This window comes from Xiphophorus hellerii, chromosome 16 (assembly GCF_003331165.1).
Source record: "Xiphophorus hellerii strain 12219 chromosome 16, Xiphophorus_hellerii-4.1, whole genome shotgun sequence".
NCBI classification, from domain to species: Eukaryota; Metazoa; Chordata; class Actinopteri; order Cyprinodontiformes; family Poeciliidae; genus Xiphophorus; species Xiphophorus hellerii.
This window is the reverse complement of record NC_045687.1, coordinates 19,768,225-19,784,205: the sequence shown is the minus strand read 5'-3', so window position 1 is coordinate 19,784,205 and position 15,981 is coordinate 19,768,225. Positions and strand designations below refer to the sequence as shown.

Genomic DNA, 15,981 nt, shown 5'->3' with positions numbered 1-15,981 from the left:
CTTGCTAGCAAGCTAGCATTAAGGTTTTGGCACAAACTGGTCAGGTCGAGCCAAAATCAGTATATTTATTTCCATTTTATCTAATTCTATTAAAATACCTCATTTACGCCACAATAAAATTAAATGTCACAATTCATATCATCCATAGATCTTTAAAGAGACAAGTGCTAATATTTTATGCAACTTTCACTACCTGTCTGGCAGCCATATTGGAAAGTGAACGTTTGACTGCTCAGCAAGCTCTGACTTTTCTAGAATTCAAGTTTCATTCTTTGTTCTTTTCCGGCTGGGAAGTAGGAAAATCCGACTTTCAAGTGCAAAGCGGTGGCGCCATTAGGACGGTTCTTAATTTTTTTACTGAATTTATCCATTCATCCTTAATACAATCAATATGGACAGGCTATTTGCTTTTCCGTTCTCTGCTGGACACCACAGCTAACAGCAGACTGATGTAATAAATATCTCCAGTTGAATTCTAACAACAAGTGTTGATTTGTTGCCTCAACAGAACAGCTAAGGCTGTTAGAATTCAACAAATTTTGAACACTTCGTTTATAAACCATATGCTTGATTCACATTTTAATCAATGTACTGTCAACCCGAGTATTTAATACAAATCTAGAACTTCTTAGTTGCTGAAAATATTAGTCTGCAGCTCCATGAAAAACTGGGGGCCAACATTTTTAAGCTACTTTTTAGAATAACAAATCGATAAACAACAACTAGTGTGATGTGGCATGCTTTTAAAATCTTATTTTTCAACAAACTAAACTGAACATATGAGATTATAACAATAGATAGATAGATAGATAGATAGATAGATAGATAGATAGATAGATAGATAGATAGATAGATAGATAGATAGATAGATAGATAGATAGATAGATAGATAGATAGATAGATAGATAGATAGATAGATAGATAGATAGATAGATAGATAGATAGATAGATAGATAGATAGATTATAGATTAATTTGCATATATGCGCGCTGCGACTTTAAGACCCGTCCCCTGTATCTTTTTCTTTTTCTTTTTTTCCCTCTCCCGTCCTCGCACAAGGGGCTCTTTAAGCCCTGGCACGGACACACAGAGCCAGCATTCATTCTCGGGCTGCGAGCGAGGGGGCTGGGAAGCGAGCGTCACTCTGGAGACTCGGGAACTCACGGATCCTCGTGCTAAACCGGCGACCTCCTTTTCTCATTCCCGAAGTAAGGCGCTCAGCATTTCCAACTCTTTGCTCTCTGCCGGCGGTGGCCGCTCCGGCTCCGCGATTTGATCGTTTTCTCCTCTTCACAATTAGAAATGTAATGTCATCGCTTCTGATTGCCGATAAAGAGTTGTGGAGTAGTTTGGTTGGTTTTGTGTGTTTGACGTTTTAACATTTTTGCTCTGAATGGCTTTAAGTCCTGTTTCAGAGCAACAAGTGCTTCTGTTGCAGACGGATTTCTTGATTACAACGTCGACCATTTATTTTGTTTTTATTCATTTAGACCTTTTTTTTTTTACTATTTAAAAATGTGGCCTGGATTCGACTATTTAAAAACTTTGCGCACTGTTTAAAATCACATTTTGTTCTTTTATTGTGGTATGTTGCAGCTTGGATGAACCTAACATAGGAAACAAACAAAACAAAACAAAGTTTTGCAGCGAGCAAATTAAGGCCAACTTATTGGCCAGTCAGGCGGTGATAATGAGATCCCGTCGCCCAAATTCATCATGCCCAGTAAATGTGCTTAATAGACTAATGAAAACCAGCAGTAGATTCTAAAGTTTTCCTTGTTTCCTCTCCAGAACACAATGTTGACAATCTGACAATAAAGTCGGACATAAACAAGAGACACAAACAAGCAAACCGTGGCGCTATACATGTCGTTGGGTACCTTTTACGCACGGCTTTTACGCACTGAAATCTCTTGGGACCTAATGACAGCCCGCTAATTGGGACTTGTAGTCCAGGTGGTGAGCGAGTTTCAAGACGTTGGACAGGTGGCGGAGCGTCATTCACCTGTTTTCTGGAAACGAACACCGCCGACACCCGTCAATTAAATGCTAGTTTTTGAAACACGTTTATCGAGAGACACGGCTAATGCATCCACTTAGGTTAACGAGAGGAGTCCATTTCACTGAGAAAACGATTGTGGACCTTTGTCTCGTTTTACAAAAGCGCTGTCTAGTTTGCTAACGCGTAAAGGAAACGCACGAGGTTTATGTTTCCTGCGCCAGTCGCTAAGTCTTTCCCGCTTTCTGTAAATAATCATATTTAGCGGAAAAAACCATAAACGAAAACTATAGTGTGACTTAATTAAAGGCGTGTTGCTATGCAGAAATGCGTACATTGTTTTCAAATTTTTAATCCACCTTAGGAGCTTTTAAAAAACTGTTTAACTCTGTGTGGTTTGTGCTTTCAAATCAGCTCATTTTTTTTAGTCCCACGTAAAAGCAGTGTCCATTGAAAATGCTAGAACAAAGACCATTTCTCATTTTAATCATTTCAATTATTAATTTCACGTTGTTTCTGCATGGTTGGCTAAAAGATTGAGTGGGGGGGGGGGAACGAGAAATGAATGAATAAGCAAATAGTAAGTCAATGAATTAAATTCTAAAATCATGAAATTCATTTTTATAAAGAACGTCGTGTATACTTTCTGGAAGGTTAGGCAAATTTAAAGGGGCCATGGCGTCCACTAGGGGGCGCAACAGCTTGTTTGCGGGGTTGGCAGCAACATTTTATGAAGAATAATGTAGAACATTGTTGTATAGCTTTACCTAACTGTTGGAATGAAGATCATTTTTTCAGTCATTTCAACTTGGCTTTAAAATGTGTACAGGCAATGGAGAAACGCCTAAAAACATACACACAGGCACAATATTTTTTATTATAAATTTAAGAGTGGGAAGGGCAAGTTTTAATGAACTTTACTATTTATATGGTCATGTTGCTGTGATTATTTTGTTTTCTTTGGCCGGGCCCCCATTAGGTCTTTTTTTACGGAATTGTCTGGAGACGCCCATGTTCAAGTTACACAAACATTAGCGAATTAATAATAATAATAATAATAATAATAATAATAATAATAATAATAATAATAATAATAATAATAATAATAATAATAACAACAACAGAGAACTTTTTCACGATAAACCAACAGGATTTGCTCAGTTGATGTTAAACTTAAACATTTTCTGCTCCAGGTCCTCGCTGTTGGATTTCGACCGCAGGACACCCGCAGGAGAGAGAGAACGGGAAGTCAGAAAGGAAGTGGGACTGGGTGAGTTTGGCACGGACCGCTGTCCATTAGCAGGTAAACTGGGGTCCAAGGTGCGCACTGAGCCGCCTATGATACCAACAACGCGGATGGAAAGAACTTTAATGTGGAACCCTCACAGAGTTTTGCAACGCAGGCTCAGAGTAGAGACAGACTGGCAGTTTATATTATAACTTCATTGGAGGCCAAAGAGACAGAAGGGAGAGCTTCCGCTCGGTGAGTCATTCTGAGGTAAATAGGTAGGAGCCGGAGCCTGACAGGTAGAGCTGAGCTTTCAGGAACAGAGTTTGGTACTCCGGAGGAGAGAGAGAGAGAGAGTCTAAGCGAGAGAAATAGAGAGAGAGAAAGAGAAAGGGGGACAAAGAAGATGTCCAGAGAGGTCCAGAGCATTTCAGAGTTGGAGCTCAGTCCCGGCATCTCGGACGACAGTCGCTCCCTGTCCCCGGGTCATTCCTCCAGCGCGGCAGATGGAATCGACTCGCCTCTCGGCGGGCAGGAGCCGCAGCTGACGGCTCTGGACGAGGCCTCGGCGGGCTGCTCCTCCGCCAGGTCCGACGACGAGGACGAGCGCTTCCCCGCCGGCATCCGCGAGGCGGTGAGTCAGGTGCTCAACTGCTACGACTGGACCATCGTGCCGATGCCCGTGCGCGTGAGCGCCGGAAGCAAGAGCAAGTCGCACGTGAAGAGGCCAATGAACGCCTTCATGGTGTGGGCGCAGGCCGCGCGGAGGAAACTGGCCGACCAGCATCCACACCTACACAACGCGGAGCTCAGCAAGACCCTGGGGAAGCTGTGGAGGTGAGGGCCCCACACCGCGCTGCTGGTGTTTTATGTCACTGTGTTGAGTTTTTGTGGAATCTCATGAACTTCTCGATATTTTTCAGATCTTGCTAGGTCTACTTATATGGAACGTTTTCTGTTTATTTTCCATGAACTTACCAGGAACTACTTTCTCTGGACTTAGAGGTTACTTTCCAGATGTTTCTATATATTCTCTTTTATCAGGAAAGTGGCAGTCCAGAGTGCTAAAAACAAACTGAACTTATTTTCTTAATTCGAAAAATGTTTCACATCTAGCCTGAAAGCAATCTTCAGATCTAATTATAGGCTCATAAGTTGTATTTAAATAATAATAATTAAAAAAAAGATTAATCCTGAATGGAAGTTAAATGTTGTAACTTATCCAAGGTTCTTCAAAGAGTTGTTGTAGATGCTGATGGCAGTGGAAAGGAAGAAACTCCTGTAGCAGTCTGTGTTACAGAGCTGCTCTCCAACATGCCCCCACCTTGAGGTGTGCCATTCTGGAATACTCTAGAATTGTAATAGATGAAAATCTATTAAGAAGTTGATGAAAGTCGCTAGTGAGTTTCTGGAAAGCAACCACAAAGTTAAGTAGAAGTTCCTGCAAGTTGTCGAAAGCAAACTCTTAAGTCCTAGGAATCTACAGGAGCTGTTCCATAGTGGCACCAGCAAAAAAAACAACAAAAAACAAACATTTAATTTAAAAAAGCTATGTGAAGCATTGAAACGGAAATGTGCATGAAGCATTTGGATTCGCCAGTTATCAGGCAATGATCTACGTGTTTTTTAATATCCCATCATAAAAGCTGTAGCAGTGCAGAGTTTGTAAGGTTATCCAGCTTGTTTTACGTGTCACAGATTCCATTTACATTTGGCCAAAGACACTGAAAGTAACTTCGTCAGTCCTGTTGATCATCTCCAGTCACCCACCTTTAGATTTAATGTTGTGGATTTTTTTTTTTTACTACTTTTTTACTTTTTAACAACAATATTAGGTCGTTCAGATGGAAGGCCACCTAGTGTCTTTTCAACTATTTTTTGCTTTGGGGCGAGGCTGCAAACACTTATTAATTTTCCTCTTGGCACATAAAGATACCTGCTGTACTTATGAAAAAAGAAATAGTCCAACACTCACTTTTTTTCTAGTTAGCTTGTATTATCCCAAAGCATCACTCAGGAACACCGCTCTGCCCATTTTGTTGGCCTCGTTTGGTCACAGCTCACCAACTTACTTCTATCATGATCACATGACCACGGCAAAAACATTGTCGAGGGTTTTATCCTCTGTCAAAAGAGGGATTTATTCTAAACACAAATACCACTACATGTTTATTTCAAAACTTTGAACTGAAACAAAAAGTTATCCCCAGAAGTCTTATTCTAAATTTCATGCTGTATCCAGTAGCTGAGAATGGCTTTCTGGATGCTCATCTTCACATGCAAACACCTAACTAAAGTTTCATTTGGGCAGCTAAGTGTGATAGCGATACTCGATTCAAGGCATAAAGGTCACCAAAGTTAAAGGAATTAAACTTGATCGGATCAAATATTAATGAGATAAAAGCTGACCTTGGGCTCAGTCAGGATGAGTTAACTGGTCCTGGAACACGATAAACAGGGAGGCTAAGGGAGGTCAGGGGTTTCTCATGCCATCCCCCTTCCAGTCGTAGTAATAGAAGGAGCTCAGTTGCGTGTTCGCAGACAGGATGCGACCTTGGCCTTTTTATTTCATTACTGTCCTGCAGTCAAAAGCCCCCTGGCAGGCAAATCAGTGGTGCACTTGGATTAAATTAAGCTATCTGGGGGGAAAACAAAGAGAAAACGACCCTCAGCACAGTTTGTTAAAATGCAAAAAACACATTATCACACATTTATCTGAAGTAGATTGTATTTGAATTGACTTGTCCTTACAGTGATTCTCAAAAGTGATTCTTTCTAATAAAGCGAAACAAAGTACAGCATAAACTGTGTGTTTATATTTTTTATTTTAAAGCTCACCTTCCAGACAAACACTGACCCTAAATGCCCTGACTTACGATTAGGACTGGACAATATGGAATTAAGGTTTTATCACAATATTTTGACAATAAGAAATATTTATTACACAGTCTTTTAGGTAACCATATGACTATAATTGTGTGTCACAGCAATTATAGCCCCACAAACACAAATACTATATTTCTAATGTGTTTCTTTAGGACACCAATCACATAAAGAAAGGTAATTTGTATCACTAAACTGCACATGGTATTTGCATTTTTTAATTTATTGGTATTTATTTATGTTTTTATGGAACAAACATATATAATAAAACCATCAAACTCGACAATAAAGGCAGTTTTGGGAGGGTTTAAACATCATTAATTGGAATTTACCGTAAGAGCGATAAATCAAAAATCATATCATGATAAGAAATTTATCACGATAAATGATTGTCTGATCAAACGATAATCTGACTTTCCTAAGTTATAGTGCTATGCAAAGGTCTTTGAAATTCTGTAGGCGTATCCAATTTAGGATCGATTGCATAGCGTTTATCTTTGTAAGCATCCCTTTAAATCTCTTCTTCTTGTCCAAGGCTTCTCAATGAGAGTGACAAGCGACCGTTCATCGAGGAGGCCGAGAGGCTGAGGAAGCAGCACAAGAAGGATTACCCGGACTACAAATACCAGCCACGACGCCGCAAAAACGGGAAGCTCGGCTCCGGGTCAGGAAGTGAGGCCGATGGCCATTTGGAGGGTGAGGTCAGCCACAGCCAATCCCACTACAAGGGCCTCCACCTGGAAGTGGCCCACAGCGGGGGAGCCGAGTCCCCTCTGGCTTCACACCTGATAGTCCGGTAGACTCGGCTCAATTGGGGAACAAAATTACAATATTCGTTACATTTTCAGCTGGTGCGATTTGCTTTCACACCGCACTGTGTCAAATAAAACAAACATTTTGAAAAACCTGTTCCCCTCCCCGCCTGCGGGGGCACTGCACCGAGAACCACTAGAGGAAACAGTATGAAAACCTCTGAAGAAGACACCGAGTACAACTTCCATCTTTGTGAAATGTAAACAAAAATGGAGTAGCATTAGATTTTAGCGGTTACAAAAGTCTTTTGACTTTTGTAAAAGAAAACAAACCATTTCACCCACTAGCGATAGACGTGTTTGTTTTGGTTGTATTTACAAAGAATACCCTACGTTATAATCTACTTCCTGCTTTTGGAGGTCCACCCATGCAATCGGACCAGAGTTAACTTTTTTGGACTTTATCAGAGTTCAATTGTGCATCCATACATCCCCAAACGAATTGGACTTTCTAGGCAAATGAACTGGAGTCCAATAAAAATGGACTGAACAGAGATTGTGTGAATTCACCCTTAGATTCAACTTCAAAAGAAGGCACAGTGTTTGATAAATGTTTTTAGTCTGCAAAACTAAAAATGGGGTAACAATCTTACTGTGTCTCTACAGGTCAGAGCCACAGTCCTCCCACACCTCCCACCACTCCCAAGACCGAACTTCAGTCTGGAAAGACAGGAGATGGTAAGAGGGAGGGAGCTGGGAATGGTGGCACCCGGGGGACAACGGGAGCAGAAGGCGTTCCTGGATCTGGCAAACCTCACATTGACTTTGGTAATGTGGACATCGGTGAGATAAGCCATGAGGTGATGGCCAACATGGAGCCGTTTGATGTCAATGAGTTTGACCAGTACCTTCCCCCCAACGGGCATCCAGGGGTTGGTGCAGCAGCAGGAGGAGCTGCAGCAGCCTCTCCGGCCTCTCCGTTTGCCTACGGCATTTCGTCGGCTTTGGCTGCAGCCGGCGGTCACTCCGCAGCTTGGCTCTCCAAGCAGCAGCAGCCGCAGCAACATCACAGCTCCCCGCTGGGCTCAGATCCATACAAGGCGCAGATTAAGAGCGAGGCCGAAGGTTCTGGGTCTCACTTTGCGGAAGCAGCCTCAGCAGGTGCCCACGTCACCTACACGCCGCTCAGCCTTCCCCACTATAGCTCTGCTTTCCCCTCGTTGGCCTCAAGGGCTCAGTTTGCGGAATATGCCGACCACCAGCCTTCGGGGACGTACTATGGCCACTCCGGCCAGGCTTCGGGGTTGTACTCTGCCTTCTCTTACATGGGGCCTTCGCAGAGGCCTCTTTACACCGCCATCACTGACCCAACTAGTGCATCGCAGTCGCACAGCCCCACGCACTGGGAGCAGCCCGTCTACACAACATTATCGCGGCCATGACAGATGGCCAGAGCAGAAAGCGCCGGTGCAGGTTCAGCCCCAGTGTCAGACCAAAGCAGGAGAGGCGGCTCTGTTTGCTACGTCAGAGATAGAAGTGCTCTGGTCTGGGGGGGAGTGGGCCGGCACTGGGGGAGTCGGCTGGAGACCCAGAGGGGGAAACACCTTCTGATCTCGGCCAGGTGGAGCGCATGCTGTTACAGCACCGAGTGTACCTAGTGTGGACCTTTTAATCGAGTTTAAGTCGCCGCCGGCACTTGGTTTAGGAATCTGGGATTGTAATACCTTGGTAATGCAAAGAAAAACATCCACAGCAGAGTTTCTGACACTTCAAACATCGAAACTATGCATGGGCATCGTGTTCCCGTTAGTGTGGAAACTTCACGTGAATTACAGCTGGCTGGTCTTTTTTTGTCTTTTTTTTTTTTACCCCTCCAAGGGGTCTTTTGTGGGCTCTAGTGTCCCTTATATGACAGTAGGCTGACAGGAGAGGGGGGAAGACATGCGGCAAATATCGTCAGGTCCGGGAGTCGAACCCGCGATGGCCGCGTCGAGGACTCAAGGCCTCCAAACATGGGTCGCGCTGTCCCCTACGCCACCACGGCACGCCCTGGCACTGTCTTTTACAAGCCTCTTCCACAGTAGTAAGGTCTTGATCAGGGTTTGAATGGTGTGACTAAATGCAAGCCAAATTCTTTTTGTTATGAAACGCATCAAATGCCTCACAAACCGAGGGCCAATTCCTTCGTCGGCTCTCCCCTCTAACTCAGGATTGACATTTAATTACACAACAAACCTAGAAAGCAGGATTCTACTCAGCTTAGACATTAAGATATGTTAATCTGACGTCTCTTTGTAAACAACATGAACAGTTAGACAAAGTGTGTCGTATATCTACACAAAACCAACTTTACAACTTCACACTATCATCGAGAAAGACGACGCAGTGCATGTGAAGCACCTGTCATTTATTTATGTAAACTTTATGTAAGCTGACCAAAGTTTTATGACCAAAACTTTTGATGTTTTCTAAAGAAGAAACTGAATTTTTTTAAGATGTTTCTCCCAACGTGACATCCAAAACTACCTAAGTAGACCTTTCTTGTTTGTTTTACTGTATAATTTTACTTGTATGTGTCAAAATTAACTTTTGCCTCGTTATTTGTCCATTAGCACTAATTCCGATGATGAATTATTTCTCAGCATGTCGATTAACTATTTTTATTGGTTGTGGAAGTGGGCCATCGAGAACACATTTCTAGCTCTAACAGTTTGCTGTAATTACACTGCTGAATTTATGTTTGCCATGACGATGTAACTACACTGGAAGCCTTCACTGCTGTCTTTGCTTTTTGCTTGAGCGTTATTATTCATTGTTTATGTAAAAGTTCAGTATTCCGTGTTTGACAAGCCAATAATAAGAAGCAGCTGCCACTTGTGTATTAATGCAGTCTGATATTAACTTTAAAAAAAAGTGTGTTGCCCTTAATAATGCATGCTAATAATTGGTGCAGAGGGGTAACACCTTCTAGACTATTTCATGTTCTTGTCATTGAATTTTTACATTATAACTTTAATGTATCTCTTTCATTTCATGCCTAATCTTTCTTTTTCTAATTCTGACATATCTGCTTTTCTGAGGACCTAATTAACCCTAAACAAAGGTCAAATAATAATAAAAAAATAATTTGCCATGTCTTGTTTGTATCACCATTGGTCAGCACATCCAAGCTGTTTATTGTCATTCTCTATCTAAGCTGTTTGTGCTTATTTGAACATTTACCTTCGCGACGAGAGGCTGGAGTGTTTTCTGAGTGCTGCACTTCTTATTTATGTGTGTGTTTTGTATTATTTTTGCACTGTTTTGTTCTCTTCGTTATGACCCATTTTACTGATATGGTTTGTGTTTTATGTTTTTTAGAAGCAGAGTATGGCTCAACTACATAAAAACAGGAACTAAAAGCCTTAACATGTGAAAATGTGCTGTGCTCCTTTACTTTCTATTGGAATAAAGCTATTTGTCTGATTGAACATAACACTGCCTCTTTAATTATTTCTGTAAAAAGATAAAGCCTGTTTAACTGACAATAAACTAAGACAAAAGTCAAATAAAACTACCATTTACAGTGAAATATATATATATATATATATATATATATATATATATATATATATATATATATATATATATATATATATATATATATATATACCCCCTGCTGGTGTGGAGACCCATAGCAGCTGCTTAGTTTACTTCAAAGTTAAAGTATTATGTTTTCAAGTCACATAGTGCTGTTTCATAGCGTAATCAAGTAGCTATGTTACCTGCAGTTGTAATACAAATGCTCTATATATGAAATTTAAAATAAATTTTACTTCCTGATTTAATGGTTTGGAATCAGGCCTCTGTCACTTTAACAAATTATGCTCTTTCTGAAACCAAGAAGTTATCTGTTTTTCAATTAATAATTGCGTTGTATTTCCACAGCAGGATGACACTAAAAGTACCAACAATATATTTTAGATCTATTTTTCTAATTCATTTTTCCCACAACTATCAACTTTCCATAGCAGAAAATGCATCAATTTATGCAAAAGTTTCGTTTTTCTGCATTTGAACACCCAAGAATAGAAATATGTCATGTTTGAAATCCTATAGCAGATATTTACCAAAAACATGAATTGTCTTTTAAGAAAAATCATGAAACATTAACTGTTTTAATTGAGTTTTATTTAGCTGAACTGAGGGATAAAATTCCTCCTTGGGTTGTAAATGTTGCACATCCTATTCTGCTGAGTCAATAGAGCCACCTGAGCTGTGAATCGCTGCAGCTCTTCCAAAGTTAACATGGGCCTTTTGGCTACTTCTCTGTTTATTGCTCTCCCTAACTTGAAACTGCTGTGGTAAAAGAAGGAAGTATAAATATTAATCCCAAAATTCCCTCCAAGTTGACTCACATGAGAGATTCAATAAAGTCAAGACCCTAATTGCAATTATTGTAATTTTCTCAGTTTTTTATTAATTATTTTATTTATTTTATTTTTATTGAAGGTATAAAAGCTGGCGATAAATATTGAGCAGAAGTAACCAGTTTACTCCGGCTGATAAACAGGTAACTGTCCCGGCGAGACTCCCTGCTCTTCACCACGGACATGCAAAGCAGCCAAACAGTCCCTGTGTTGCTGTTGTTTTTGTGGGAATGAGTTTGCTGTTCGGGTGGAAACATGCAAGCTGAGGGGGTGGGGGAAGAGAGGGAGTTTTAGAGTTTGCAAGAAACAGGATTGCCAGCTTTGTTGTAGGAAAGACTATTTGTGACTCTGGGGAAAAAATCGAGGGATCATCTGCTTAGCGCGTGTGTGCAGTGGCATCTACAGTGGCGCGAAAATTGTTTGTCCCATCACAAAATGTCTGCTTTTTTTTTTGCGTTGTGGTCACGCTTAGTATCATACAGGAGTTTACTTTCTTACTTACTTCTGCTTACAGATTTTCAGGGCTTTGTGACAGCCAATATAAAATATTACATTTTTTTTATTCCTTTGTAATTAATGTGGGGGTATGACCAGGACCCAAGTTTAGGATACAGAAGCCTTTCTGGAGACGTTGCCTCAGGCTGATGCTGCGCTCGTCTCATGAGAGGGCAGCCCATGTGATGCTCACCCTACCAACCGCTGTGAGGTCATCAGGCCACCTTAAAGCCAGCAAACAAAATGATTTTGTAGCCGAATATTCATGTTTTGTCCATTAGTTTTCTCAGTTATGGCTGCTACGGTCTCTCTGTTTGGTTTGTTCTGATCAGTCACGATTGGTCACTTGTTGCACTTTGGGAAACGTGATTTTATATATTTTTGATCAACTGGCCTAAAGACAATGAAACTTATTGAGAATGGGACTCGTAATAATCTGGGTTTTAATTTAAATTGTTTTGACTACACTGTTGTCGCTCTGCTCCGTGTCAGATTTCGTCTTTCAACTCAGTACATTTCCTTGGTGCGATCCAAATTCTGCTTCCTTGGATTTCTGACAATGATTAGATACTTAAATCCAAAAATAATTTTTAAAAAGTTGCCGGCCCTAAATATTCCTTCTGACAACAAGAGTCCAGTGTTGCAAACGTTACTAAATCACACCACTAAAACGTTTCGCGTCTTTCACTCCATCACAGAGTGAACCTGACAAGCCAATTGGGTTTATTTTGTAGGTAAGCATCGGAGAAAGCGACGGGGAGGGAGAGAGGAAAAAGGACTGCAGAGAGTAATGGTCCCTTTGTGTCCCTGTGAAGCTACAGGCGAGGTAGTTAGTTGGGTAAGGCTCCCTCTTTCCTTCCCTCCTCCCCCAACGTTCCCATCAATGGCCCTCTTTGTCTTTCCAAAGTATCACACAGCCGATTAAACGGAGGGAATTAGGAGTCAGGCTTAACCCGCAGTACATCGAGAAACACTAACAAATGTGCAACACACCAGAACTCTGAATTATGGATCCAGGAATCCAAAGCCAATACATCCACACAAAACACGTCAAAGTTTTTAAATCCACAAGAGCCAGCTTAAAGGGGCAGTATCATGTAAAATCAACTTTTTTCCCCTTTTTTCTTAGGTTTTACATCATGCTATAATGTTATTCCCTCATCAAAAACACACCTGGCGTGTTGTTTTGACTCTTTCATGAATGTTTGACAAATCTTTTGATCTCTATGGCAACCATTCAGGGACTTACCGCCACCTTGATCGGTACAGTTCCTCCTCGGAGCTGGAATTTCCAAACTTCTGTAGCTTCCGGCTCACAGAGCAGCCCTCCTCCATTACTACCTCACTCAGCTCCTTCAGACTAGCCAGCAGCAATTAGCAAACACCTGTGCATCTGTTCAGCTTATTATATGAGGTACTTCTCAGTGGAAAGCTGGGGGCGGGGAAATATTGTTAAAGGGTTAATAGAGGTTAGTAGTGGCTCTTTGGATAATTCAAAGAGCCACTACTTGAGATTCAGGATATTAGGTAAATATAATGTTGTGACAATATGGCTAATCCTGCCATATTAATTGTGATTAACCCAAATCTTTCTTATTAAACTCTTCTTTTTCCTTGTTGTAGTAAAGTTTGTACCATTAACTTAGAGATTTAAGCTAATGGCGTTTAAGTAAAACGCCTTTTGCAATTTAATCTGTTAGATTAAATCATATTTATGTCAAAACAAAGACTCAAGAACTGATGTTCCAGAACGTCTCCATCCAGTTTATAATCATCTTGCTGTTTCGTGACGGTCTGTCACACAAAACAAAATAAACTGAAGTTTGTGGTCACAACAGGAAATAATGTGTTCAGTGGAAAAACACAAACGTGACAAAGTCACTGCCTAATTGCATATTTATGTAGTCAAATCATAAACAAATAACTGATATTTCATGTGCAAATTGTAATCCACAACAAGCCTGCGTGACACGGCGCGGTGTAATTAAAGCAAACAAGAAACCGCATCTTATAGAAAAGAGTTTATTTATAATAATAATAATAAAACATTTCTTTTACACAAATTATTTCTCTGGAAGAAAACAACTAATGGAATCTTACAACACAGCACTATTGAATGAATAAAAAGTAAAAAAAAGTTATGTTTCCCTCTTGTGGCGCTTCCTGGCACTACAGCTATTAAAACAAGTGAGGATAAATAAATTCTTCTACTAGTGTTCACTCAGGTCAGTGTGAACATGTGGCAAACTGCAGCGTAGAAGCTCGTGAGACGCCGGACGTGATGTGAGGAGCCGAGAGGTGATCGGTCCGATCTCTAGTCGGTTACGATGAGCTCGTCGCAGCCCCAGTCCTCGTAGCTGCCGTCAGGAAGGTACCGACGGATGATGATGGGGATCTTTCTGCTTCTGTTGGAACGGAGGGATTAAAAAGTCTTTACAAAAAAAAAGGGATTTGGTTCTCAAATGTTGTGAGAGGGGGAAAAAAAGCAAAATATGACTTACTTAAGTTCCTTCATGGCTATCTGCAAGGGGTCCGTTTCTCCTTCCAACTCCACCATGACCGGAGCGCACATGCTGCCGAAACAACACGTCAGGATGAGCTTTTATTATGAGAATTTAGTGGATCAAAATTCCAGTGTCACGTTAAGGCGGTGAATGTAAACACAGAAGTAGAAACATAGCGTACTTCCTAATAAGCACGATGGAGCATGGGAGTTTCCCCATACCGTTTTTAGCAAGCAGGAAAACTTCCAGAGAGGGTCATTGTCTGGGCCAAACTTTAAAAAGGGCTTAAAAAGGGCAGTAGCCCAGGGCAACAATTTTGTGGGGAATTCCCCCCAAGACTTTTTAAAAATTTAAATATATGGATGTTTTGCATTACACTTTATAAAAGCCAATACGCCCATATCAGATAGATTGTGATGACATTCTGGGATTTTTGTGAATATAACTCATATTTAAGTTTTTGAAAATTACGACATTTTAATTTTTGAGAAACAACATGGCGCTACAGCTCGGTATTAAACTTACCATTCACCAATTCGTGTATAGGACTACCTATTTATGCACTGCAATTTGCATTAGTAGAAGATTTATTTTTTTCCTTCGAGGATAGGGAACCAAAGCTGGCTCCAGCCCAGGGTCCCACGTCTTTGTGCATCCGGCCCTGGCCATGGTTTAAATCTGAGTCCTGGGCGCTGGCGTACTGACCTAGATACGGCTATGTCAGTAAGCTCATCTCAGCTTTGTTGACAAAAATTCTTGGAAAATATGACATGGATTAATGAAACAAAAGGGAAACTTTAGGAAGGTTTTGAAGGCGTGCATCCTGTTACGTGTGGCATAAAACTAATGCTGCTTTTCAGAATAACTACGGTTAAGTAGGATAAGTTTCCATACGGGAATAATCATTTAAAAATGCTTTTTTTTTCTATTTATTCCTCAGGTTATTTTTGTTGGACAATATTCGTTTGATGATCTGAAATATATTACATTTAGAGGAAACAGTGACGCTGTGCTGACTCAATATTACACAGGTCATCTCAGATTTGTTGACAAAAATTCAACACACTCACGCTATCTGCAGAGCTCGGGTCCCCAGCACTCTGGCCCTCTCATACTTGGTCATGTACGGCGTGGTGATTCTCTTCTGGTTTGCCTGCTGACCCTCTCCTGCAGGAAGGATCTGCACATTCTCCTGATCTTCCTGCTCCGGCAGAAAGAAAACGCACAGATTCGGACTTAACTTGACCACAAATATAATAACATCCAGGTTGGATGAACCTTATTATTTATCTAGATGTATTTGGGTTGTTTTTTATCGGTACTTACGTCCTCAACGTTCTCGAGGTCATCTAATCCTTCATCCTCCTCGGCGTAATCAAAATCTCCATCATCGAAGCTACAAATTTATTAACATGTTAGCTAAATCGCTAACTGCCTGTTAGCATCACAGTTAGCTCATATACAACATTTCCGCAAACACCGGGCTTAATGTTCACTGTTAGTGCTGAGTGAGTACTTACTTATCTTCGTTGTCGGACATGTTTTATTTGGAGACGTTTGTATATTCCTGTTATTCTCCTTCAGGTACTCGTTTTGTTGTCAACATTGGGCCACATGAGCGGTATATGTAACTTCCGGTTGAGTGGTACGCCGGGAAATATTCCGTGCGCAATGACGATCAACATTTGAGTTCCGTTTATTTTTTTTAAAT

At 40.9% G+C, this 15,981-nt stretch overlaps 2 protein-coding genes across 3 annotated transcripts; one reads left to right on the top strand and one right to left on the bottom strand.

The window, feature by feature from the left end:
- The first annotated feature begins 1,063 nt into the window (after nucleotides 1-1,063).
- Nucleotides 1,064-10,337, top strand: sox10 (SRY-box transcription factor 10). Of its 2 annotated transcripts, none has more exons than XM_032587068.1 (4): nucleotides 1,064-1,208; nucleotides 3,193-4,064; nucleotides 6,646-6,806; nucleotides 7,529-10,337. In XM_032587068.1, exons 2-4 carry the CDS (start codon nucleotides 3,634-3,636, stop codon nucleotides 8,302-8,304), a joined length of 1,368 nt encoding a protein of 455 aa, XP_032442959.1. In that variant the 5' UTR covers nucleotides 1,064-1,208; nucleotides 3,193-3,633; the 3' UTR covers nucleotides 8,305-10,337. The 2 variants fall into 2 exon arrangements, with proteins under 2 accessions (XP_032442959.1, XP_032442960.1); XM_032587069.1 differs by having other exon boundaries at nucleotides 1,196-1,304.
- A 3,435-nt stretch (nucleotides 10,338-13,772) lies between these two features.
- On the bottom strand, nucleotides 13,773-15,970 carry polr2f (RNA polymerase II, I and III subunit F). The gene is made up of 5 exons (XM_032587070.1): nucleotides 15,791-15,970; nucleotides 15,597-15,666; nucleotides 15,341-15,471; nucleotides 14,268-14,339; nucleotides 13,773-14,171 (listed from the first exon to the last, which is right to left on the bottom strand). Exons 1-5 carry the CDS (start codon nucleotides 15,808-15,810, stop codon nucleotides 14,081-14,083), a joined length of 384 nt encoding a protein of 127 aa, XP_032442961.1. The 5' UTR covers nucleotides 15,811-15,970; the 3' UTR covers nucleotides 13,773-14,080.
- Between the last annotated feature and the right edge of the window lie 11 nt (nucleotides 15,971-15,981).

Coding starts and splice junctions, on each gene's coding strand:
- sox10 (XM_032587068.1), top strand. CDS start 3,634: ATGTCCAGAGAGGTCCAGAGCATTTCAGAGTTGGAGCTCAGTCCCGGC. Junction 4,065..6,645: donor ACCCTGGGGAAGCTGTGGAG/GTGAGGGCCCCA, acceptor TTCTTGTCCAAG/GCTTCTCAATGAGAGTGACA. Junction 6,807..7,528: donor GGCCGATGGCCATTTGGAGG/GTGAGGTCAGCC, acceptor GTGTCTCTACAG/GTCAGAGCCACAGTCCTCCC.
- polr2f (XM_032587070.1), bottom strand. CDS start 15,810: ATGTCCGACAACGAAGATAA. Junction 15,667..15,790: donor ATGTCCGACAACGAAGATAA/GTAAGTACTCAC, acceptor ATAAATTTGTAG/CTTCGATGATGGAGATTTTG. Junction 14,340..15,340: donor ACCCGAGCTCTGCAGATAGC/GTGAGTGTGTTG, acceptor TTGTTTCGGCAG/CATGTGCGCTCCGGTCATGG.